The sequence below is a fragment of the Papaver somniferum genome, chromosome 11 (assembly GCF_003573695.1).
Source record: "Papaver somniferum cultivar HN1 chromosome 11, ASM357369v1, whole genome shotgun sequence".
NCBI lineage: Eukaryota > Viridiplantae > Streptophyta > Magnoliopsida > Ranunculales > Papaveraceae > Papaver > Papaver somniferum.
Genome location: NC_039368.1, coordinates 8,552,066 through 8,576,266, shown reverse-complemented (window position 1 = coordinate 8,576,266; position 24,201 = coordinate 8,552,066). Strand labels below are relative to the sequence as shown.

Sequence of the window (24,201 nt, the reverse complement as noted above, 5' to 3'; positions counted from 1 at the left end):
CTTTTTTCCAGATCCTCATTCTACACTTCTTTCTCTTAACAGCTAAGCATTCTGCTGACCGGCTGTTGATGGCAGTTAGCATCAACTGCATATGAAAAGTACAATTACCTGGATTCGGCTTGGCTCAATAAATTAAATATAATATCAATAATCCAATAAAAATGATTGATTCATTCATTTTCGTTAGTTGATTACATCAACTAATCTTCTCTAGAACTGTTCTTTCTATTAAAATCCGCTTCGAAATCTCAAGAAATGAGTCAGTGGGTTTTCTGCTCTTGCTGAATTTAGTACACAAGACAGAAATGGAGGGTTTTAGGAAGATGGTGTTTGATGATTGGGCTCCATTGATAACAAGCTTTGTTCATGAAACTCTACTTAAGCTGACGAAAGATGAAGCAATTCAGGAACTTGGGTTGACATGGAACGTAATAAGAAGCTCAATTATTGTTCCAGGCTTGACAGTATCAGTCTACTTGTGTTCAGTGATGGTAGTCATGGTGTTGTTTGAAAGATTGTATATGTCAGTCATAGTTTACTATATGATGCTTTCTGGGTTTAAGCCAGAAAAGCGTTATAAATTCGAAGCAATTAATCCAGTGGAACACAACGTCGAAGAACAAGGTGAGGTTCAGAAATGTTCATCAGATTATCCGATGGTGCTAGTTCAGATACCCATGTACAATGAAAGAAAGGTAAGTTCTCTATATAAGCAGTTTCAAGATAGTTTCTTCTATAAAACGTCTTTTTCAACTCCAAGAGTTACCTGAGATTGACAGTAGTTTCAAAACCAACAGTAAGTAGTGACAGGCATCAGACTGAATTCTAGAGCATCTTCCTCTCATCTACACCCACCACTAATTTACAGCAGCATAATCTGCATTCAAAAATTATGCTTATTCTTGATGCGACTGACTGCGATAAATAATACTACTACTATGTACTAATCAAGTTTCAACTAAAAAAAGGCTTCTTAATTCTACTTCAAAAATGGCTGCTTGCAGGTCTACAAGCTGTCAATAGGAGCTGCCTGTCGTCTTTCATGGCCGTCCAACAGAATCATAGTTCAAGTCCTCGATGATTCAACTGATCCTCTCATCAAGGTCTTGATTTTGATTGTATTCAATAATTCGTAGTGGAGTATACCTAACTTATGTTGACAGATTTGGTGTTGTTGGGAATTTTCCTACAGGATTTGGTTCAGATAGAATGTCAAAGATGGGAAAATGAAGGAATAAACATCAAATACGAAACTAGAGCTAATCGAAATGGGTATAAAGCTGGAGGTCTTAAAGAAGGTTTGAAACACAGCTACGTCAAGGAATGCGAATTTGTTGCCATCTTTGATGCTGATTTCCAACCTGACCCTGACTACCTCCACCGAACCGTTCCTTACCTCATACACAATCAAGAAATTGGTCTTGTTCAAGCGCAATGGGAATACAGTAATTTAGCTTCATCTCCCTTGACTAATTGTCGTATTTTGTTGCTCTAGATAATCTTACTCTGTGACAGCAGAAAGCAACAGATTTTTATAAAATATGGACACTGGATTTACTAGGTGATGAAAATCAATGGACGGACAATGAAAGGATTGATTTGGTTTTGCAGCTAATTCACATGAGTGCATAATGACAAGAATTCAGGAACTGTCTTTGAACTTCCATTTTAAGGTGGAACAAGAAGTTGGGTCTTACGCGTATGCCTTCTTCAGTTTCAATGGCACCGCAGGTGTATGGAGACTTACAGCTATTAACGAAGCAGGAGGATGGAATCCACGCACAACTACAGAGGACTTGGATCTGTCCCTCCGGGCAAGTCTCCGGGGCTGGAAATTTGTCTACGTCTCTGATATCAAGGTTTTATACTCTATTCCTGCAAAATCAACATAGCTAATCCCATTTTTATTGACAATCTCCCACTAATCTTCCCTAACTTCCAGGTGAAATGTGAATTGCCTAGCACTTACAAGGCCCTTCGTTATCAACAGCATCGATGGTCATGTGGACCTGCCAACTTATTCAGAAAAATGGTGATGGATATCATCAGGAATAAGGTAATCTACATCAGATCTCATTTTACTTGCCTTCTGAACTGCAATCCATACTCTGAAACATGTAACGTTTTACGGCATGCAGAGGATCAGTTTCTGGAGGAAGATTTATGTTATTTATAACTTCTTCTTAGCCCGGAAGATGGTAACTCATATCATCTCCTTCACCTTTTTCTGTGTGATAATCCCTATGTGCGTTATGTTTCCTGAAGTTGATATACCAAAATGGAGTGCAGTTTATATACCCACCACCATCATGCTTCTCAATATTATTGAAACACCAAGGTGATTTCATTCATCTACGTATATGCTATCATGCCCAATACTAGCTCCCAAGGGAACTAAATGTCTCTTGTTCTTTTTTTTATTTTGTTATCTTCTATGTTGTGCAGGTCTATCCACCTACTTGTTTTCTGGATTTTACTTGAAAATGTCTTGTCTATGACTCGAATAAAAGCAATATATATAGGTTTGCTAGATAGGAAGAGAGCGAATGAATGGGTAGTCACAGAGAAATTAGGAGAAGCTCTACTCATATCTGAAGACTCCAACAGCTTACCAATAAAAGCATCGAGGAAACTTCCATTGCTAGAAAGGTACCAGCACCTTCTGAAGTCCAAGTTCCTCTTATGTTTCATCCTAGCAACACTATGATTAGATTATCCATGACCTAGATTTTGTCCTACTTCTTAAGATTAGGAAGTGGTCTTATATTACACAGTTACGAGTCAGGCTTCTAACAATAGGGTCAGAGTAAAAGCTCAAGCTTTTCTTTCTTAATGGCTTAATTTGATCAACCTACACACATAATAAATCTAACTCATATACACGCAACTACTCAGTCTAAGATTGAAATCAAATTTAGATACAGGTATAACTCAGTGATCTATCAAGAGCTCTAGACAAGTGACGAAATCAGATTCAGAAGTCTAGGGTAAACAAATCAACTATATACAGGTCTACACATTCATTCAGATAGATAGCAATTTATGGAAACATGTGTATGACTAACTACCTTCTTTTTTACTTTCTAATAGAATCTACTTGATGGAGCTCTGCACGGGAACGTTCCTCTTCTTTTGTGCATTTTATGATCTAGTAATCACAAAATCTGGGAAATACATATACTTGTATTTACAAGGAGGTGCCTTCTTAATTTGTGGGTTGGGTTATGTTGGCACCCAACCCCCATATGATTAGCAAGAGCAACAAATCAGTCTCATCATTTGGAACCTATACCGTTTCTCTAACAACATAAAAGTGTTATCTTGTAGGTGTCAATTCTTGCTAAAATATCACAATATCAAAAATAGGATTGGCAAGTTACAGAATACAGTGACAACATAGTATAGTTTTCGATTGGCTAGAGAGTTCTAAACAGCTAATCCATGTTATGTAACTCCTTTTAAATATGTATGATTCTTTCGATTGTCAATTGAACTTAACAGAAATAACCAATATATATCATTCTTTCTGTAAACGGTAAACCTCTTCATTTTATCTTCCATTTACCACGGTTTCCCTACAAAAACATCTACTTCTACCTAACCCCTAATTGAACTACAGATTCCTCAAACATCCCACATCAAAACCCTAACATAATGAAATGTCAATCTACTTCTATGTAACCCCTAATTAAACCACAAAATCCTACATTATACCTAATCATAACAATCAAACATGATTAATTTCAAAACCAACAATGTATGTTTAAGCAATGCAATTTCATAGATTTTCATAACCATCTTTTCAAAATTCAACAAGAAAACACAAGGATTTCTTACAAAGACATGGTTATCATAATCCAAAATCTTATTCAATTCAAGAACCCTACTCCCATAACAAGACAAAAAAACATAAACCCTAATTTTCACCACAAATTAAAACTCAATAAAGATAATCTCACCAAAATCATCTGTTCCACTTCCATTAGATTTAGAGAGCTTTGAGCATATCCTCAGCACTACTATTCTCAAAAGCTCCACCTTCTTCCAAATTCAAAACCTTAACAACACCATCATCAGCAAGAAGAGCATACCTCCTTGACCTAACACCCAACCCAATAGGCTTATCACTCAAATCCAACTCCACACCAAGTGCTCTAGTAAAATCACCATTCCCATCACTCAACAACAAAACCTCATCACCAATCTTCAAATCCTCCTTCCAAGCCTTCATCACAAACGCATCATTCACACTAATACAAGCAATCGTATGAACACCTTTAGATTTCAACTCACCCGATTTCTCAACAAATCCGGGTAAATGTTTCTGCGAACACGTCGGTGTAAACGCACCGGGGACGGCGAATAACACAGCCTTCTTTCCTTTAGTCAGTTCAGAGACGGTGGTTGTCTGTAACTCTCCGGCGGAATCGAAGTAAGAGAGTGTCGATTCAGGTAGTTTATCGCCGGTGGAGATTGTTGCTTTGATACTTGAAGTGCTGAATCTTTGGGATTGGGGTTTGTTTGTTGATGAGAAGGAGAAGGTGGATTTGAAGGTGAGTTTTGAAGAGGATAGGTGTTTTGGTGAGAATCTGATTGATGATGTTGAGATTCTTGTTGTGGATGCGGCTGTTGTTAGCAATTTTGCCATGATTGGGGAGGCTGTTGCTGCTGTTAGTGCCATTTTTTACAGAGAGATTGGAAGAAACTGTTTTTGAGAGGAAATGAAATGAGGGGTTAGGTTAGGATTTGGTTGGGGGCGGAGGGGACGAGGTGTAGTCACAGGTCTGAGATGAAGAGCCGTTCAAGATTTTTGGAATATTCTAAAAAAGAAATTGTGGAGTACTTTTTTAAAGTGAGCTTGAGGTGGAGTTGATGGATCCTGTCGTCCTTAGGTTTTGATCGTTGGTGGTTCGTGATTCTTGAGATTTATGTCTTGTGGGATGGATTATGGTTCGTCGACGCGTGTCTTTGTTAGATTTTTCGTGACCTTTTTGTGGTTGTCGTTGGGCAAGTGTCCTTTGAGAGAAAGTAGACGGGGCATGTGTCAAATTGGCAGTGGGGTTGAAGTCAATGAACCGATGCATCAGTCTGTTTGGGGACTCATGACTATAAACGGCTTCACTGAGTCTGTGTGAGTAACTAACGGATTTAAGTAGCAGGATGCCAGGGATGACCGATGGACCATATGGAGTATGGAGTCCCAGACACAATTCACTGGAGCAAGAAAAATGTTTAAACAAAAAAAAAAAAAAAAAGGTAATGGTTAGATTCATGATCTAGGTAATTTCTATGCGATACGCAAAATCTCAATGCAACCACTGTGCAGAGGCTATTGTTGGTTACCAATTGAAGTGGAGACATCAATCCATTGTAGTCCAGCCCGGTTAGGATACCTGGCTTTCACCCAGGCGACCCGGGTTCAAATCCCGGCAATGGAACTTTTTGCCTTCCTTTTTGACTGCAACCACAATGGTTTTGTATCTAAACAGTGCAAATGCTTCTATCAACTTAGCCAACTTCTTTTTGTTTACGTGCTCTTATATCATGTGCTTCTCAACTAAAACACTGAATACGTGATAAAGATTGCGAATGTTAGAAGCTTTATCCAAGTAAAAGGTTAAAGCCTTGAACGAGTCACGATCTGTTCGCCATAATAAGTGAATAAAACAGTAGAGGAAAACTATTAAGATCCCTAAAAAGAATTTTATTAATAATAAATTTCATCCCACAAAATACAAAAGAATTTAAAACCGAAAGAAAAAGATGGCGTAATTGCAGAAAATATATATGTCCCATGCAGGTCATTCAAACTTAAGAGCCCTCTTAGCCATGAGAAGCGTGTTTGAGAGAAGCATCGCGGTGGTCATGGATTCCACTCCTCCCGGTACTGGAGCTATAACTGAAGCCCACTCATAAGGCTCTTCATAGCAAACGTCCCCAACAAATTCATAGGAGCCTAGATGACTTTTCATCATGTTATTGCCGGTGTCAATGACAATTGCTCTTGGCTTAATCCAGCGAGCCCTCACCAGATAAGCTCTTTCTGCAGCGGAGATAAGGATATCTGCTTCTCCAATGATCTCCTTGAGGTTCTCTGTTCCACGGTGCACAACAGTGACATTGGCACCGTGCCTCTGTAGTAAATATGCGGCAGCAGGTGCGACGATGTCAGTATCAGTTCCATTACCAATTACAACTACTGATTTCCCTTTTATACGAATGTCACATCTATACAACAATTCCATGCATCCTTTGGCTGTGCATGGAATTACGGAAGGAAATTTAAATGGCGGCTGTTGATCTCGTGTTTTCAGTGAACTGAATCCATCAACATCTTTCTCAACTCGAACAGCATTCAAGATTTTTTGGTTATCCATATGAAGAGGTAGAGGCAACTGAATGTGGATACCGTGAACGGAGGATTCGTCGTTGAATCGCGAAATACAATCAAGAACTTCTTCTTCTGAGGAATCATCTAGCAAACGAATTACATCGGTTTTGATCCCTGCTGCTTCACAAGCCTCCAACTTGTTTGCAAGATGATCCGGCGAGTGATTCTTATCCCCAACTACAATAACAGTTAACTTTGGTGTGACACCAATTGCATCCCTCATCCTCGTTACTTCATCTGTTATTTCATCTCTGATTTCCTCCGCAACCGCCTTTCCGTTAAGTTTCACTCTAGGAAATCTAGTACTCATTGACATCGCCACAGCAGTAATACTAGAATTAGAACTTCGACGCTGCATGCTAATTGAGGAGGCACCAAAGCCAGCAGGACTTGGAGGTTTGAAAGAAAGAAAAGCTGGTGGTGGTCTTAGACGAACAGAACCACTTCTTCGGATTGTATTAAACTTGGGAAGACGAGCTGTTGATGTTGATGAAGAACAGCTCGAAAATATAGTTGACGCCATTGCTCAAGCGAAGACGATGAGAGATGGCTTAGAAGAATATAAAGGTTTTTAGAGCGAAAGTAATTTGATGTAAACCACTTTTGCTAGATGTTTCTCTTGTATATACTAAAAAGAAGAAGCAAACTAGGAAAGTCATGCTCTTACCAAATTTCTATGCATATAATCAAAAACAGAAGTCTCGTGATTGCTAAATACGAGAAACCGTATTGGTCTGAAACAACCGACTGGTGTTAGGGCCGGTGAGATCCAAGGGTCCTATTAATATACCAAAAAGGCAGCCCAAGCGTATCAAGGTCGATAGTTTTGATTGAACCCTGATTTTGGGCATACCTAAATCTTTCTAGACATACAAAGTAATAGTCCTAATTTGGGTGATCTTATAAGGGGTACCTATGGGTAGTTCAATTACCTATATGCCCTTAAATCTTTTAAATTACTAATTTATCCCCAACCCTAATACAAAAACCTATAATCAATAAACCTAAAATCAGTTTCATTCACCTTCTTCTTCCTCTCCACAGCAGCCGAACCCGTTCATCTTCTCCAAAAAAAATAATTCATCGCATCTTTGATCGTCGATTCGTGAAAAGTTAATCGACGGTTAAAATCATCTATATAATGGGTCGTCGTAAGCAAGTATCTCTTTCTAATCGATCAATTGAACAACATGTTGAAGAAGAAGAAGATTTAGAGAGTGAAGAAGAAACTGAAAATCAACCACAAATCCAACCGGAGGAAGAGATTGAAGAAGAACCAACTCCTGAAATGAGAATAAAAAGGTTAGTTCTACAAACCCATCTCGTATTTGATTTTTTTGGTTGGTATGATTGGTTTAATTCGTCAAAAACATGGTTTGTGCAGCGGTTACAGGGTTGGGTTCGGCGTAAAATCAAGTTTAGATTTGCGCCGAACTGTTCTTCAAACTCAACCCTGAAACTGCATATGAAAGGCTTAAAATGCATATCCGTTTTGTGCCGAACCTAGTGACATAGAGCCTTGTATTTAGGATCCTCTTATTCGATGGCATTAGATTTGCGCCGAATTTGTGTTGTGGAAATTTCATAAAATTTTGCATGTGTATAGGATCGGCTTGTATGGTAGTACTAGTTTTGCGCCGAATAAATGTTGTTTCAATTTCATAAGTTTTGCATGTGTATAGGATCGGCCCATATGGTAGTAATGGTTTTGCGCCGAATAAATGTTGTTTCAATTTCATAAGTTTTGCATGTGTATAGGATCGGCTCATATGGTAGTACTAGTTTTGCGCCGAATAAATGTTTGAATTCATAATTTTAGGTTCGGCTTATTCGATAGTATTGGTTGTGAGACGAACAAATGAGATCGGCTTATAAATAGTTTGTGGTACGAGCCGAACCACTCTCTGTGTAAGCTATTGAAAATTCTAAGACATGGTTCGGCTCATATGTGTTATTTCGGGTAAGACGACCCTTCTTATTTGTTGACAAGTTTTTGGCATTTGAAATCCATATTTCGTATAATTTGTATCCCTTTCTTGTTCGAAGTAGTCTTATAACTTTCATACTTGTGTCAGGACCGATGTAGCTAAAAAGAGGAAGAAGATGGAGGTAACACCTTCTACTTCTAAAACTCTTGATAATTGTGAGGAAGCTCATGGTAAACCTTTTTGTTACAAAGCGTGTTTTAGAATTCTAAAAGATGGTCCATCTCAAGCACATCTGTACTGCACTCGAATGCCTCTCCCCGTCTTTACAACAGAAGAAGATGTTACTCTTGTTCGATCTTGGTTACATTGTATGATGAGACCAATGAACAGTAACTATTTCTGGGAAAGAGTATTGGGACATTTGTAGCATCGCGGAACGAAACCATAAGAAACATTAAGAGCCTAGAACTAAGAATTGCATTCATTACTAAGGAAGTCAAACATTATACGGAAGTTTTGTGGATGGTTCACCGTAGCAATTATGGATTACCCAACGAAGAACTGGTGAGTATCTTTACCTCTGCCCTCATGGACTCAACTGGATCATAAATATCTGAACTTGTTGTTTATTTGTTATGCAGAAAACCATCGCTCATACCAAGTTTACTGAAGAAAGCGGAAGAGAGTTTAAGCATTTTGAATGCTATGAACTTTATAGAGAGAATGTCGCTGGATTTGATGTAGTTTGATGTTTTTGTTGTGGTTTATTAAAATGTAGTTTGATATTATTTGCAAGTTCAAATTGTAATAAATTTATCTTAATCTGAAGTGGAAATCTATTTTAAAATCTAAATACTTTCATTCATTAATAATACTGCCAATTCTTTTACAAGATATAAACTTAGGCAATAATAAAAAGTACTAAACAACTTCAATAAAAATCAAGTACAAGTTTCAGCCTCCTGTTTATCTTCATTTGATGTATCTTCCATTCAACGCGCTCTTTGACAGTTTCGCCTTTGTTTTTGATTTTTTTGTTGTTAACTTTCAAAACGGGAGCTCTTCTTTGCCTTTTAGCGGAACATTTTCTTGGAGCAACCTCAAAAACTTGCACTTCCATCTTACCATTTTCAAACTTTTTAAAACTTCCACATATCTTAGAAACAAAAGCTTCAAGTTTTGCATCGCAAAAAAATGTGATCGCCTTTTCAGCCATTTCACCAACAATAAACTAAAAAATTGAAATAGATTTTAGAAGAGAAAATTCAAGAGAAGTGAATTTTGGTGTGAGTGAATTGTTTGAAGATGATGGTAATTTATAGAGGTAAAAAGTGAATTTTGAATTTTAAAAAAGCTACCCGTTGGCGTTTTTGCTACAAACGCCGTTGTTCTATGTTCGAGCGCCGCGTTTATCTTTGAACGCTAGCGCTTGTGCTTCCAACGCCTGCGTTTTTTCTGCCAACGCCAGCGTGTATCTGAAGTATGAGCGCTTGATGATAAACCGCTGAGTGCTTTACCATAGTGGAAAAACCAGTTTGGCCATCCACCTGGCTCAACAAAAAAATTCATTTGGCCATTACCATAGGAATTGCCCTAAGTCCCAGTAGCTGGTAACACTGTCCGAGACTTAATTTCATCTGTTATCATTTGGACCCTTTGGAGAGAACAAAACTGCCGCATTTTTGAAAAAAAATACAAAAATGCTTCGAATTCAGTCACTGAGGCTGAAGCTTTAGTCTTAGCTTGGGACGATGCATCAGCCGAACTACTAAAGTTCGGTTCAAAATTACGAGCTTGTTTACATATATGTAATTTTATTGTTGTTCCTAGTTTTGGTAGATACCTCGTTACTTCTTTTTAATAAAATCTCTTCTCTTTTATCTTCTTATTTTTAAATGATAACATATGTCAACTATTATAACTTTTCTTTTTCTTTTTTTTGTCAGTAAGATATTTCATTGCACAAATAAATCTCTGAAAGAGCCTGGGAAACAGAGGAGAAGGAAAACGGAAAAGGAAGTATATACATGGAGTTGCATCAAACACAATATCTACCACATACATTGGATTAATAGCTTTCTTCTATTGAGTAACAAATTCAATTTTGGCTTCTCTTCGGCCTTTGCAGATTGCACTTCCTAACCAGCCAAAGAATAGGTCATCGAACCAGCCATATGAATTAAAAGTGTTAACGGGGAGCTTTTGCAACTGTCTATTTGGGTTTCTTCTATTTATATAAATAGAGGCCTAATTTCTTGTATTCCATAAATAGAGGCACATGATTAGAATTTGTCCCTTCCTCTTCCTTTTGTTTATTTCATAAGAATTATTATTTTTTGTGCATTTTAGTCATTTACATTGGCAAAGTTAGTTAGTCGTCAGGAAGAAAACTGAAAAAAATTCCCTTGCGCGCAGAACATTAAAAGTTTTTATCTCTTTACAGAGAAAAAGAGCCAAAAAGTTCCATTGCCGGGATTTGAACCCGGGTCGCCTGGGTGAAAGCCAGGTATCCTAACCGGGCTGGACTACAATGGATTGGTGACGAACCTTCGCAAATATTGAACCAGTACAAATCCACCTTACTGTCCCTAGTTATGAAATAGAGACAAGCCATCACTACTAGTGTGGGAAATTAATAATTTTTGGACAAATTGAATCCCTAACAATGTTGAATTAGGAGTCACCCATTCATACACCAAAAAAACAAATAAAAGTACTTAATAAGTCGTATCTAAATTGTCATGGACCAGAAAAATCAAATTTTTCTTTGTCAAACCATTCAAAATTCCAATACAAGAAAACTCCAGTTCCATGGTTGACTTGCAAGAATTAAAATACCATTCAAGCAGTGCAAGTCCATACTATCAATATCAAGATTCAACTATTCAAGATTGAAGACCTCCTCGTGAATATACTCAAGCATAAAGAATTTTAATTCTCTTTTATTTCTTCTGTGTTCTCTACGCCCGAGTTAAGATGATAGTGTTAAACCTACAAACCCATGCTCGAAAGGGACACATAACGAATATACACAAATTCGTTAAGAAAAGGAATATACACAAATTACATTTACAAGTGATATTTGATGTCATTAATTCAAAATTCAAAATTTTTGGGTTCAATTCAAAAAATTTGTACAAGACGATTAATCAGTGGATCAATCTTGGTTCCCAAGTTGGTTCGCAGTCCAAAGAAGATCTCCAACAGTACCAAGATTTTGGAAATGGCCAATACAAACATCTTTGTACCCGTGAACCTAACACCCTTTTTCACTATATGGAAATATAATCTTCCAAGAGCCACTTTCTTTAGTTGGTCCCTAGGTTCATCCCAACAGTCACCATACAAGATATCTCCATTTATCCGTACACCATTTCAGTTGGATTTCACTGCAAATTGTTATTCAGGTGTTTAGATCTAAACAACATTAGAAACAAATTCTCGTATAATTTGTCTTATCAATCAAAGAAATTTAACCGCGTAACGAGTTGGGACGCACGGTCGACTTGGTAATAATCCCCCAAGATCCACCTGTTCCGGGAATAATTGATCTCAAATCCCAGATCCGTCTAATCAGGCCAAAAGTTTCACAACCCATCGTGTGGTCGTAATGAGCACACCAACAAACAAACACTCCCGTAAATATGTCTAAAACCACAGGACAGGACAACTCTTTGTACCACTTCCGATGCAATCTAATGATGCTTTTACACGTGTATTCACCTAACCACGTAAGCATCACGTGACCAAACTAACCTTTTGTTCTTGATAATCAAGAAAAACAGTAAAAAAAAGGTAAGTAAAACAAGCGGCGATAAAATCTAGACTTGTCGCCGTGGTTTATGATTAGATCCAACGGTGTTAAACAACTCACTTTACATTACAAATAGGATGTGGTTTTGGTTCTCAAGAGAATCATTCACTTGTCTCTTAACTACTTCTTCACAGCACTCTCTCAGAAAAAGTTCTTCAATCTCCTTCTCCAATCTCTCCTTGAATAGTCATGGCTACAATCCAATGCATCAAGGCTCGTCAGATCTTTGACAGTCGTGGTAACCCAACCGTTGAGGTTTGTGTTTTTTGTTATCTTCTATGTTAGATCTTAAAAATTGTTTTCGATGATTCCAATAGTTTTTTTTTTTTTTTTTTGAGTTCGAATTTTTTAGATCTTTGACACTGTGATGGTGATGTATGGATTTTGATTTTGTTGATGTGTAGGTTGATATTAAACTATCCAGTGGAACTTTCGCTAGAGCCGCTGTTCCAAGTGGTGCATCTACTGGTAAAAATTAAGCTCAGATTTATGTGTGATTTAATTTAATCAATTTTTTTTCTTTCAATTTTACTTTTTCCTTTTAATTTTACCTTTAAATTTATGGATTTATGGATCCTGTTTGTAGATTATGTTTGATTTTAAAAAATTATTGGATTAGAGAAATTAGGTTTGAAATTGTGTGATTAGTATGATTTAGATGCGTGTTTTTAAGTCCTTTGTTCATGAATATAGATCTTAAGGAATCAAGATTTAGTTTTAATACTCAAAGAGTGTTTAGGTCCTCAGAAGTTGATTGAGTTGTATGTATGATTGTGATTTGGGATAATGTTAAGGTTATTAATGTCATTGATCTTTGATGTTTAGGTGTTTACGAAGCTCTTGAACTACGTGATGGAGGTTCAGAATACCTAGGAAAGGGTGTTTCCAAGGTTTGTTAATTTTGAAAATTCATTGAAAATTTCTTTAGTAGTTTTATCTTTTATGTAATTTTATTCTTACAGAATTTGAACTGATCTGGTGTTTTTTTTTCCTTCCTGCTTAGGCTGTTGATAATGTTAACTCCATCATTGGACCTGCATTGATCGGAAAGGTATAAATAATTTCAAATCCACAATCTAATGTGGTGTCTTTTATAGGAAGCCTTGTTAACGTTTATTTTAAAACTCAGTTGAAATTGCCAGTACCATGTCTCCTATTTAGAGTGTAAATTTGTATCTGAACTCATCTTTTATCTATGCAGGACCCAACACAACAAACCGAAATTGATAACTTCATGGTGCGAGAACTTGACGGAACTACCAACGAGTGGGGTTGGTGCAAGCAAAAGGTATTTGACAGAAGAAAACTGTGGTTTAGTTCTTTAACTTCATCAAAAGCATTTGTTGACGGTTCATGTTTGTTGTTTTACAGCTTGGAGCCAATGCTATCCTAGCAGTGTCTCTTGCCGTTTGCAAAGCTGGAGCCAGTGTTTTGGACATTCCCCTTTACAAGGTATAATAACAAGCTTGATAAATATGTATTATCATTATGTTGTCATGAATGTAAAAATGAATTAATTCCTGTTTCTGTAGCAGGTCTAATATGATTTTGTTCTTTTTCTGCAGCATATTGCCAACCTTGCTGGTAACAAGAACTTGGTACTTCCAGTTCCTGCTTTCAATGTTATTAATGGAGGATCACACGCCGGAAACAAGCTTGCAATGCAAGAGTTCATGATCCTTCCCGTTGGAGCCAAATCCTTCAAGGAGGCAATGAAAATGGGAGTTGAAGTATACCACAATTTGAAGGTTCGTACCAAACTATTTCATCTATTTCCTGCTTACTGAACTGATTATGTTGGTGGTAATTCATTTTTGAAAATTCATATCTTTATCATTTTGTCATGGTTTCTTGTTTCTTTGTACATGTGCCTACTATTTTTTCTGATTAAATAGACACTGATTAAATAGACACGACTAAGAGAACAGGGAAATCTGAATCTAAATCATATGGTGGCTTATATTGTCTAATTCACAGCCTAACCTAATAGACCATCTTGTTTGCAGTCCGTCATCAAGAAGAAGTACGGTCAAGATGCAACCAATGTTGGTGATGAAGGTGGCTTTGCTCCCAACATCCAAGAGAACAAGGAAGGACTTGAGTTGCTTAAGACTGCCATTGCTAAAGCTGGCTACACTAAAGAAGTTGTCATCGGAATGGATGTTGCTGCCTCAGAGTTTTACGGATCAGACAAAACCTATGACTTGAACTTCAAAGAAGAGAACAACAACGGAGCAGCAAAGATCTCCGGTGAGAAATTGAAGGATCTGTACAAATCATTTGCTGCTGAGTACCCAATTGTATCAATTGAAGACCCCTTTGACCAGGATGACTGGGAACACTACGCCAAGATGACTGCTGAATGCGGAGACAAAGTACAGATTGTCGGAGATGATCTCTTGGTCACCAACCCAAAGGTTAGTAATCTAGCAGCTAATCAGTTTCTCTATGGGCATCTAAGAATGGAATGAAGAAGAAGAAAGAAATATAAATGTGATTACTTTCCTTGATTTCTTCATCTTACTGAAGTAAATAAATTGACATTTTGCAGAGAGTTGAGAAAGCAATCAAAGAAAAGTCATGCAATGCCCTTCTTCTCAAGGTAAAACATCAGTTTTGTTTTCGTAAGGTTATGCCCTGAATTACTTGAGACTCTTTCTTATGAACCCTCTCATGCTACAGGTTAACCAAATAGGATCAGTGACTGAGAGCATTGAAGCCGTGAGGATGTCCAAGAAAGCTGGATGGGGAGTTATGACCAGCCATCGCAGTGGAGAAACCGAGGACACTTTCATTGCTGATCTTGCTGTTGGGCTAGCCACGGTAAATTTTTCAGTCAGCTGTTTTTTAGTATAAATTCTACTGGTTAACTACAAGGTTCTCTAATTCTGAATGTTTTTTTAGTATAAATTCTACTGGTTAACTACAAGATTCTCTAATTCTGATGTTGTCGTAATTTGTTTTTTTTAACCAGGGCCAAATCAAGACTGGAGCTCCATGCAGGTCTGAGCGTCTTGCCAAGTACAACCAGTTGTTGAGGATTGAAGAGGAGTTGGGTTCAGAAGCAGTCTACGCCGGACACAACTTCCGCACACCAGTCGAGCCTTACTAGGATGTTATGAATCAGATCACAGATCAGATATCATTTGCATTACCCCAGAAGAAAAAAAAAGAGTGGTGAATAAGTTTTATAATTAGGGAGGGAAAAAGAAAAACCTTAATTCAATAATCTGTTATTGAAGTTTTGTTTGCAGAGTTAGCAACACTGATATTTCCCACTTATGGTTTTAAGTTCAATCCTTTTTATGGTTTCTTTTCAACTTTTAGCTTTGAAGTTATGAAGATTGAGATGGGGTTTTATGAAACAGAAAGTCTTCTATAGCAGTGTTTATTTGATCTTCTTGTTTTACTGTGGCATTTTTTGGTTTCAAATTATGATAAATTGACAAAACAAAAGCAATTTAGCCAACAGTATTTCATCGATCTCTTCAGAATATAACATTAGTACAAAGATTACTGTGTTGTCTTTATTGAAAACTAATGGAAGAGAATGACTATTTCTTTCCTTCCATTTTTATTCGATTCAAAGATACCAAGCATTCACCTAAAACCTAGACCAGTACTAGCTGCACTTCCCACAGTAAAAAGCAGCTTTTTTCTGGCTTCCTTCATGTCTCCCTAGTCTTTGATGCTAAGATCTTTGATTTTGAGAGGAAGAGGTTTGTCATCGCCTTCAGAGAGAAGAAACTCGGATTGTGTCTTAGCTTCGTGAGCAGATCTGTCGCCACCAATTGCCAATGCAATCTTCTCCCAACGATCAACAGTTTCCTCATTAAATTGGCACATTGCAAGCTTCAACTTATTGTTTTCGCTGCGTGTCCACACTATCCTTTTGCCTCTTTGGTCTGCCATTCTCGTATATCTCTTGAAAAATTAGTGGTAGTAGAGGCTGGGAAACAAAGGTTGCAATGAGAAGAAGGTAACAAAGAAAATGTGGCAAGTATGAAAAAAAATCTCTGGTGTTTAATGGTCTATATATACAAACAAAGTTCATGCCAATTGGGAATCGGTCATGGAAGTACTGCAACATGCATTTGGGGAACGGTTTTAGTTCTGTTTTCTTTTCCTGTATATCAAGCGTGAATGTACCAAATGCAACAAACTTACAGTCCATCCAAATGACATTAGGTAATTCACTGAGGGCCTTTTCGTTTGCAGTAAAATACACAGTCAAAGTTTGATAATTGATAGACAATCTACACAATTATGAAGTTGGAACAGTTAGTCATGTAACAAGCATATGTATTCGTACATGGGAAACAATAATGACAGTGAGAAACAGTTCTCTTTCTCATAACAATTTGTGCAGGTGATTGATTGATGAAAAGCATGAATGTTAACCTAGATAGCTGCAAGTGCAAAAGATATCAACACTTAGCTAGTCAACACTATTTGACCTGGTTCAGAATGATGAACTACTACCCCTTTGGTTTCATTTTGAAGGACAGACACAGGAAACACTCATTGAATGCGTTGGTGAAATTCTGTTTGCAGAATTACAACACCGGTGGCATTACAAGACGGCCTGATGGTTTTCATCTCCTCTGTCGGAGACTTAAAAAACCCGTAAATGTTCGGTTTCATGTTTTTTCCGTACAGGTTTATGTTGCACTACTGGTTTGGAACTTGTTGGAGATTCAAGACTGATAAAACAAAAATGGTGTCCGATCATCTAAAGTTTGGCAAAAACGTAAGTGATCAACATATTGATATAATTAGTACTGAATTTCATATCATTCATATACACTAAATCACTCCTGTAAACGACTAGGAAGTAATCAGTACAATGAACAAGTAGGCCTAAATCCTAACACTAATGGCACATAATGACTATTTCTTTCCATCCATCTTTATTTCTGCTCGCAAATCATTACTTTCGCGACTGATACATATTACTAAGCTTCTTAACTAGTTACTAGTAGTAATGTAACTTACTAGCTCCACAGTACTACTAATTATCAGCAGCTGCTACTACTTCTTGTTTCCTTTCTTCTTCTTGTCTCCCTCATTATCCTCCTCGTACACTATCTTAAAGTTTTCCCCTGATTCAATAGAATCGATAGCATCTTGGAGGACCATGTAGCGTTTCTTAACATCTTCCACAGTTTTCTTCCCACCCACATCTTTTGCAATCTTTTCCCAGCGGTTAGGAGAGTTCTCATCATGCATGAAAAATGCAGTTTCCAGTATCTGGTCTTCCTTGATCGTCCAAGTAACTTTCGGTGAGTCGCTTCCAGACATTTTGTTATCTTTCACAGAAACCAGCAAATTTTTTTGATCAATTGAATTTTCAACTCTTAAGCAAAGAGCAATATCCAGTGTGTGTGGAGAGACACTGCAATTGTGTGTGTATATAAGCTTAAAGGAGAAGCTCCTGCCCTTTGGCCTTTGGGGATTGGCAGGCATGTAATAAGTGATGGTACTTCTTGTTCAGAAGAAACAGCTTTTACTTTTGGGACTTTTTTTTTTTTTCATTTACTGAAAAATGGTAACGAATTTGTGCATGTGATTCAGCAAAGACTTTTATGTACGAAAATGGAACCAACTTGGGGAGGGTTTCTGTTTTGAGAATGCTTTTCTTTTTGGTCTACAACACATTTGAGGTAACCTGAAATGTGAGGGCAAACAAAAAACATGAAAGGCTTAAATCTGTCAGGAACCCCATCTTTCCATTCTGTCACATCTAAATGAATGTGAAGCGTATTGCTCACTACTTGTTGTATCAAGTTACTTGATATCATTATGAAAACCCAGCAGCTTCAAAAGGACAATTGGAAACAAAAACCCCAAGAGAGAAACTTAATGTTCTTGCAATTATTGAAGATTGAACAAATTGTTGCATATTATCTAGGAGTATAAGGTAATAAAAGGGCATGCTATAAGTTAGTCTCAGATTGTAATTCTTCCTTTACACTAAAGGCTAGGATTCACAATTGACCCATTTTCACTTTCACCTCAGTTTCGCGCTAACTGGTGGCCCATACAATATTTTGTCACTCCACCATAGCTGAAGGTGCATACTCGATAATTAAAGCATGAGTTGAATCATTTTCGGCATGATGTGGTTTTATGTTTCCACTACGAAGCAATCTTCTTGTTTGTTTCTCAGGCAAAATGGCGAGATCTGCACCTTTAAACTTTGCCAAGCAAGCAAGCACCTTTACTGACTCTGCAATGTTTTTTGTACATTCAATAATCTCAAGTAGTAAAGAAGTGACTGAGACGGCTGGCATGACATCGTCCAAGATGTTAGTGTTATTCAGTGTAATGCCTTCTAAGGCTCTGTGCAGATCCTCGGCAGCAGTTTTAGCGTTCACGATATGTGTGGAAACTGTAAATGGGTATGTCATATTCTTAATTGCCGAGGAAATTTCCTGCAAAGCTTTGCCCAACTCAATGCTTATTTCCATGCATGATAATGTTATAATCTTCTTGAACTCTGATGGCTTCTGCGCCTGGATAAAACAAATTGGATAAGGAGCTGATAAATGAATGCTGGTCTACCCTTGGGAGAAATACGATGCACCACAAATAAATATATGAGAAGGGTCTTTGAAGTTTGAAATGGCGCAAGTATACACCAAATGGACAACTATTAAACCTACAAAGCAAGATGATATTGTGACGTGTATAGATATGGAAAATAGGAGGAAGATTTGCCTGAACATACTTTCATTTCAGAGGTGATGCTGTTGCTTAGTGCTTCCAGCCTGTATGCACATTGCCGAGTCATTCCGCTAATTTTCAAATATTGCTTCCATGGGTGGCCAAACCTGAATTTTCCATGAGCTGGCTCCCATCTAGCAAAATTTGCCTACAAAATAAATTACACCAAGAAAAGCATATTTTTCAGAACCCAAGGTTTATTTCAGAATGTAAATGATTAGTGAATAGCAAATAATCCATTTTGTACAATGAAAATATTCAATTTTGGTAATGTCGACAAACTAAACGAAATTCTGAATAAGAAACAATTGAAACAACAGATGGAATCTAACTGCACATCAAAATTCATATTTAATTATGAGCTTACACTGTTGGTAGATCATTAGACGTCTGGTACTGTGCTACAGCCACTAAACTTATTGACTTATTGCAAAATATTATAGTTAATTACAAGTGTCTGGTACTGTGGTACATGTAAGCCACTAAACTTACTGAAATTTACTGTAGATGGTCAAATCATTTGAAAGGATGGGCTTAATAAAAGAGATGAACACTTAAAAGATATTTTCCTCACCATTGCTTCTTCAGCTGTCATAGAATTCAAAACACTTCTGTATCCATGAAGCCATGACATATCCATGTCCCTCTTTGTTCCGAAATATAGTTCTCCAAATCCTGTAGAATAATTACTGTTGGTAATTAAGATTACAGATCAAAATAATAAATGCATTTATTAGCTGGTTAATAAGATAATCAACACAGCAATCACAAACCTTGTAAGAAATCTGCTTGCTTTTCTATGTTGTGAGCAATCAGCTTGTGTAAGTCAAGACCAGCCCATACAGGGAACACAAATATGGACATGATCACACACGTTAAACAACCTATAGCAATAGTTGATACCCTTTTGTGTGCAAGTTCTAAGATCTCATCTTCTCGATAACCAGATACCGATACCAAACAAAATGTTAGTATAAACATCAATACCCCATAATCATATCGTGCTTTGATCCCTGGAAAGAAGCGGACAAACGATGCTACAGCCGCTGCCAAAAAAAATCAATAAATGAAAGAAAAAGGTTACCATATATAAATACTATAAATTCATAAAAGATCATTAGTTACAAAATAAAAAATCTCACGAGTTTTTCTACCATAAAGTTTGTTTTCTTTTCAGGTGACCTTACCTAGAAGGAAGATAAAGAACCAAAGAATTGCAGGGTGCCCTTTGTCTCCGGCTAGAGTTGCCAAGTGATGAGCACCAAATCCTAAGGCACCAGCTAAAAATGTTGCCAGCGCTCGATTAAATCCTTTACCCAATGTAGCCCCTGCAAAAATGTGTTTATTGTTTCTAGTTATCAAGCCAAAACACCAAAACAATCATTTGATGGTTCTCTGAACGATAATATGAAGAGGACTGCAAAAATGTTATACAGAGTACTGCTAAACTTACCAACACTAAATTCGAAGACGACTACCACTGTTAAGATAGCGGACATAGTAGAGGAGCCAAAGCCACCATAGATGGGTCTACAGTAGTACAGAAGAGAAACCAGTGAGAGTGTTAATCCCACCTTGATGGAATGAGTAATCCTTCTGGGGTCATCCTTTCCAAGCTTCTCGACCTTGTGTGCAAATTCAACCATATTGTCTATGAATCTCCCAGGTAATGCCTTTAGGCACCACCACCCGCGCCCGAAAATCCCACCACTCTTCCTGACAGCTGATTCATCAATATCCATACAAGAGTATGAGTAGGGCAAGAGTCTGTACAAAAATAGAGAGATAAATGATCGATAGGTAGAGCGAGGAAAATTGAAAGGGATGAGAGGAATGAGAACATGGATGACAAGAGATTTGAGCCATGAATTTATAGGAAGGAAATACATAAAACTAATAACAAATACTGTTATATTTGAGTTTGACCCATGTGGATACTCTTAAAACCTTATGTTTTATAACAATGACATATATTTCTTGCTTATAACGCATCCACTGAAAGTTGTGTGACTTTCCGTATCTGTTCTCAATTCAATGGCTACAAAGTCCAAAAATTGGATGTCTGATTTAAAAACTAACTCCAAACAAACCCATCAAGAATGAATGTAACTGATGTGGAGTAGAATATACCAGAAGTAGCTTTGGGTAATACTGACCTATTACATGTGAAAATTCTACTAAATCTATTGCAGTTTGATGGATTAGTAAGACGTAGAAATTAGATCTAACTGAACTACAGTCTATATACCTCACATTATCCTTGCTGCTGATATTGGTGGAACTGGAACATCTGGACTAGACCCCCACGCAATTGTAGCTGCCTTTCCTACTTTTGCCTAAGCCTGCAAATAGGAATCTATTTATCAAGTCGGGCCACCTGCTATTATGGTCTCTATGGATGGAAAGCAACAATAGAAAACAAAACAAAACTGGCATATAGAAAGAAGGTGTGATATGTAAAAGATAAACACCAGGCTCGCCATACGAAGCCAGATATCCTGGGCATACACAGTGAATGTAATGAATTCATACACAATCTACTTTGCATTTTTGCTTGCTTTAAACACCAACAAATTTGAAATTACAGACGGTGCAGTATAGGGACAGTTGAAAAGGCTACATATTAGCCTTCTAGTAATGTTCCTTCTTTACCAGTGGTATACTATGTTACCAGAAAACTATCTAAATTGCCAACCTTAATCTTCCTTATTCGACATAAATTTAAAATGCTTGAATGTAACAAGATTTCAATGTCATTTGGTAGTTATAAAATGCTTACAAGTTTTACCTGATCGAGTTTCTAACGTCCACCAATAGGTTGTCCATTCTAGATGGAGGAGGGGGAATAACACCATTGTGTAGAAAGAATGTGGAATCCCCAAATGATATGACTAAACCCGAAATCAGAATCCTTAAATTGATGATGGTATTGACGAAACATTGGATCACTCTAATCAACAACGAAGAGCGATTAGAAACAGAAAAAAAAATCAAAAATTTACAAACAGAAAAAATCAGGGTTCTGATTTCTAACCTGAGTAGCTACTCCACTGAACTGATTGATGTTGATAATTGTGGTATCCATGAATGAATTTAATTTACTTTCTCTTTCAAAAACCCTCTTCCCCTTCTTCCATGGTTACCACCTACTGGCTGAAACCTCCTTGCTTTGTTCAACTGGTGATGGAGTTGGATCGCCCTCGCCTCTTCACAGGCGCCTCTCCCCGTGTTCTGGTTTTTAAAATATTTTGTGCCTAAATCAATAGCGAAGGCGAGAATTGTGACTATCACTATCAGTGGCAACACCAGTTTTGGCTGACTGGATATTGGCTTAGGGTCAAATTGATTAGGCACCTTGACTCTGTAAAGTACAAACCACTGCAGAATGGACACCAAACCTAAAAGAACCGATTCGTGGATTTGAAAAGATATTTTGTAAGGTGTTTGAAAATATTCGGAACTATTACAGATGGAAAGTGGGGAATGGCCAAAAGATCAGAAATGAAAAGACAGATGGATTCATAACAAAGACAATGTCACTATAAAACTCAATTTCTGTCGTAATGATCTTAGCAATGTCAACCACCTCATCAATAATAAAGGGAATAGGACTTTGACACTCTTGTTGTCTGGTTCTCTCAAGATGACCGAGCTGCTATATTTTCAACACCTAAGAGGGAGACACCATTGTTTGGAGTCTTAATGACAAAGAGGACTTTACTGTCAAATCTCTATATAACAAGAAAATTCAGGACAAGTACAAAGATGATCATATACTTTGCTTGGATGGAGATCGGGAGAATGGACAATTCCCCCTCCATTTTCAAATGTCCATTTGTAAGTGTGCACATGGAATTCTGCCTACCAAAGTCAAGACTGTCAGCATCCTCAGCTATATTGATCACATCTACAACTTATGCAAAAGTGCCAAATTAAGAGGATATAACGCACACTCTTATGTCATGTCCTTATGCTTCTGATGTACGAAAGAATCTCTTTGGTTCTCAACATCAGGTCTTTGGAGAAGATACCAACGTTTGACTAGACTACAAACTATCAATTGCAGGATTACATTCTTCTTCTTTTTTCATAAAAGAGGAAAACTCACCAGTAAGATACATTCGTATAACCGATTTGGAGAACAAAAAAAATTACATGATTTTTCAATTTCATTACACAATATGAAACACTGGGGGTACTAAAATACATCATCAATTTTTTTCGTAGGAAATATATATGGACAAACTCAACATAATTCTGAGAGTTCAACTCAATCAAGGAATAATATCTAGAGTTCTATCTATCTATCTCCCACCCCCACTATTTCACAATTAGAACGTTTACAGAACCAAGTACGTGAACCTAATTACAAATAGATAACTTGGACGGTACCAAAGACCAATGTCCAAGAATCAATCAAGTCGTATCCAACAAAAAAGGTCGGCTGTATCTAGTATGATTGATTAATGCACAACCTATGATATTTCACTTATAAAGATAAACAATATAATGCCGAAAAAGAAATAACACAGACACCAGAAGCTTTGTTAACGAGGAAACCGCAAATGCAGAAAACCCACGGGATCTAGTCCATATTTGAACATCAAATTGTATTAATTAAGCCGCTACAAACACTAGCCTATAACCAATTAACTTCAGTCTGGAATGTAGTTGAGCCCGAACTCAATCTCACACCTATTCAAGTGCAATCGCGCTCCTTATGCCTATTGAATCCCAGCAAGTTTCCACGCAATTGATTCCCTTAGCTGACGTGACACCAACTAAGAGTTTCTTCAACTCAATTGAAGACTTTAAACCAATCTTCCTCCCACATATTAAGCCAATATAAGTGATTTCCTTTTCACGATCAAAATATATGATCAAGGTGATGGAAATCGATAGCAATAGACAAAGTCTAGCTAACCTCAAAATTCGGACTTATGCAACCCGAAGTGCAGCCTAGATTATTATTCACCTCGAAATAAAACTTGCGGAATCACAAAGTTTGAGACGAAGAGATCTTTGTGATTTTTATCTATCTTGTTCAAGTGATAAATTAACAATCGAAAAAGATCAGGGTACTCGAGTTATCAAGGTAAAAGATAATTGGACCTGGCTTCACGAATTTCTATGAAGTTTTTGTAGCCGCTAAACCCTAAAAGAGTTTCTGGAGAGGACGACTCTAAATACAACTAGGCCACACTAAAAAGTAGTGTCGGGATTCAAAGATCCCAGTTTCTTAGAGTTCCCTTTTTATACACATTCAAAGCATAGGTTGCTTTAGGTTAAAGCTAAGATAGCTTTGGAACCAAGCAAACTATATACAATGTTAGATGAATCTT

The 24,201-nt window shown here is 37.3% G+C and overlaps 5 protein-coding genes and 2 non-coding genes across 11 annotated transcripts; 3 read left to right on the top strand and 4 right to left on the bottom strand.

Moving 5' to 3' along the window:
- Positions 1 to 44: 44 nt before the first annotated feature.
- On the top strand, positions 45 to 3,652 carry LOC113323315 (probable glucomannan 4-beta-mannosyltransferase 11). Its single transcript, XM_026571601.1, has 8 exons — positions 45 to 695; positions 1,005 to 1,103; positions 1,193 to 1,445; positions 1,612 to 1,859; positions 1,943 to 2,056; positions 2,139 to 2,338; positions 2,446 to 2,649; positions 3,091 to 3,652. The coding sequence occupies exons 1-8, from the start codon at positions 306 to 308 to the stop codon at positions 3,251 to 3,253; spliced, it is 1,671 nt and encodes a 556-aa protein (XP_026427386.1). The 5' UTR covers positions 45 to 305; the 3' UTR covers positions 3,254 to 3,652.
- A 106-nt stretch (positions 3,653 to 3,758) lies between these two features.
- LOC113323317 (peroxiredoxin-2E-2, chloroplastic-like) lies at positions 3,759 to 4,815 on the bottom strand. Its single transcript, XM_026571603.1, has one exon. The coding sequence runs from the start codon at positions 4,679 to 4,681 to the stop codon at positions 3,989 to 3,991; it is 693 nt and encodes a 230-aa protein (XP_026427388.1). The 5' UTR covers positions 4,682 to 4,815; the 3' UTR covers positions 3,759 to 3,988.
- A 549-nt stretch (positions 4,816 to 5,364) lies between these two features.
- On the top strand, positions 5,365 to 5,438 carry TRNAE-UUC. The gene has a single exon. It is a non-coding gene; the product is annotated as a tRNA-Glu (tRNA).
- A 363-nt stretch (positions 5,439 to 5,801) lies between these two features.
- LOC113324050 (bifunctional protein FolD 4, chloroplastic-like) lies at positions 5,802 to 6,914 on the bottom strand. Its single transcript, XM_026572388.1, has one exon. The coding sequence runs from the start codon at positions 6,912 to 6,914 to the stop codon at positions 5,802 to 5,804; it is 1,113 nt and encodes a 370-aa protein (XP_026428173.1).
- A 3,866-nt stretch (positions 6,915 to 10,780) lies between these two features.
- TRNAE-UUC lies at positions 10,781 to 10,854 on the bottom strand. The gene has a single exon. It is a non-coding gene; the product is annotated as a tRNA-Glu (tRNA).
- A 1,374-nt stretch (positions 10,855 to 12,228) lies between these two features.
- LOC113321380 (enolase-like) lies at positions 12,229 to 15,542 on the top strand. Its single transcript, XM_026569290.1, has 11 exons — positions 12,229 to 12,388; positions 12,538 to 12,601; positions 12,959 to 13,023; positions 13,137 to 13,184; positions 13,335 to 13,421; positions 13,505 to 13,585; positions 13,699 to 13,881; positions 14,140 to 14,550; positions 14,685 to 14,735; positions 14,816 to 14,956; positions 15,108 to 15,542. Exons 1-11 carry the CDS (start codon positions 12,323 to 12,325, stop codon positions 15,243 to 15,245), a joined length of 1,335 nt encoding a protein of 444 aa, XP_026425075.1. The 5' UTR covers positions 12,229 to 12,322; the 3' UTR covers positions 15,246 to 15,542.
- Positions 15,543 to 17,999: 2,457 nt separating this feature from the next.
- On the bottom strand, positions 18,000 to 22,154 carry LOC113323417 (aluminum-activated malate transporter 2-like). Of its 5 annotated transcripts, none has more exons than XM_026571719.1 (9): positions 21,894 to 22,154; positions 21,639 to 21,809; positions 21,108 to 21,201; positions 20,313 to 20,626; positions 20,047 to 20,187; positions 19,633 to 19,905; positions 19,434 to 19,534; positions 18,864 to 19,007; positions 18,000 to 18,648 (listed from the first exon to the last, which is right to left on the bottom strand). In XM_026571719.1, exons 4-9 carry the CDS (start codon positions 20,599 to 20,601, stop codon positions 18,187 to 18,189), a joined length of 1,410 nt encoding a protein of 469 aa, XP_026427504.1. In that variant the 5' UTR covers positions 20,602 to 20,626; positions 21,108 to 21,201; positions 21,639 to 21,809; positions 21,894 to 22,154; the 3' UTR covers positions 18,000 to 18,186. The 5 variants fall into 5 exon arrangements, with proteins under 5 accessions (XP_026427504.1, XP_026427503.1, XP_026427502.1 ...); XM_026571718.1 differs by having other exon boundaries at positions 21,108 to 21,215; positions 21,648 to 21,809; XM_026571717.1 differs by having other exon boundaries at positions 21,648 to 21,809.
- Between the last annotated feature and the right edge of the window lie 2,047 nt (positions 22,155 to 24,201).

Bases quoted from the DNA above. Each gene is read 5' to 3' on its own strand.
- LOC113323315 (XM_026571601.1), top strand. From the start codon at position 306: ATGGAGGGTTTTAGGAAGATGGTGTTTGATGATTGGGCTCCATTGATA. The intron at 2,057-2,138 runs GTAATCTACATC...TACGGCATGCAG, and splicing joins TGGATATCATCAGGAATAAG to AGGATCAGTTTCTGGAGGAA. The intron at 2,650-3,090 runs GTACCAGCACCT...ACTTTCTAATAG, and splicing joins AAACTTCCATTGCTAGAAAG to AATCTACTTGATGGAGCTCT.
- LOC113323317 (XM_026571603.1), bottom strand. From the start codon at position 4,681: ATGGCACTAACAGCAGCAACAGCCTCCCCAATCATGGCAAAATTGCTA.
- LOC113324050 (XM_026572388.1), bottom strand. From the start codon at position 6,914: ATGGCGTCAACTATATTTTCGAGCTGTTCTTCATCAACATCAACAGCT.
- LOC113321380 (XM_026569290.1), top strand. From the start codon at position 12,323: ATGGCTACAATCCAATGCATCAAGGCTCGTCAGATCTTTGACAGTCGT. The intron at 12,389-12,537 runs GTTTGTGTTTTT...GTTGATGTGTAG, and splicing joins GTGGTAACCCAACCGTTGAG to GTTGATATTAAACTATCCAG. The intron at 13,422-13,504 runs GTATTTGACAGA...GTTGTTTTACAG, and splicing joins GGGGTTGGTGCAAGCAAAAG to CTTGGAGCCAATGCTATCCT.
- LOC113323417 (XM_026571719.1), bottom strand. From the start codon at position 20,601: ATGGATATTGATGAATCAGCTGTCAGGAAGAGTGGTGGGATTTTCGGG. The intron at 19,906-20,046 runs GTAAGGTCACCT...TTTTTTTGGCAG, and splicing joins GTTCTTTATCTTCCTTCTAG to CGGCTGTAGCATCGTTTGTC. The intron at 19,008-19,433 runs GTGAGGAAAATA...TTTATTTTGTAG, and splicing joins TGACAGCTGAAGAAGCAATG to GCAAATTTTGCTAGATGGGA.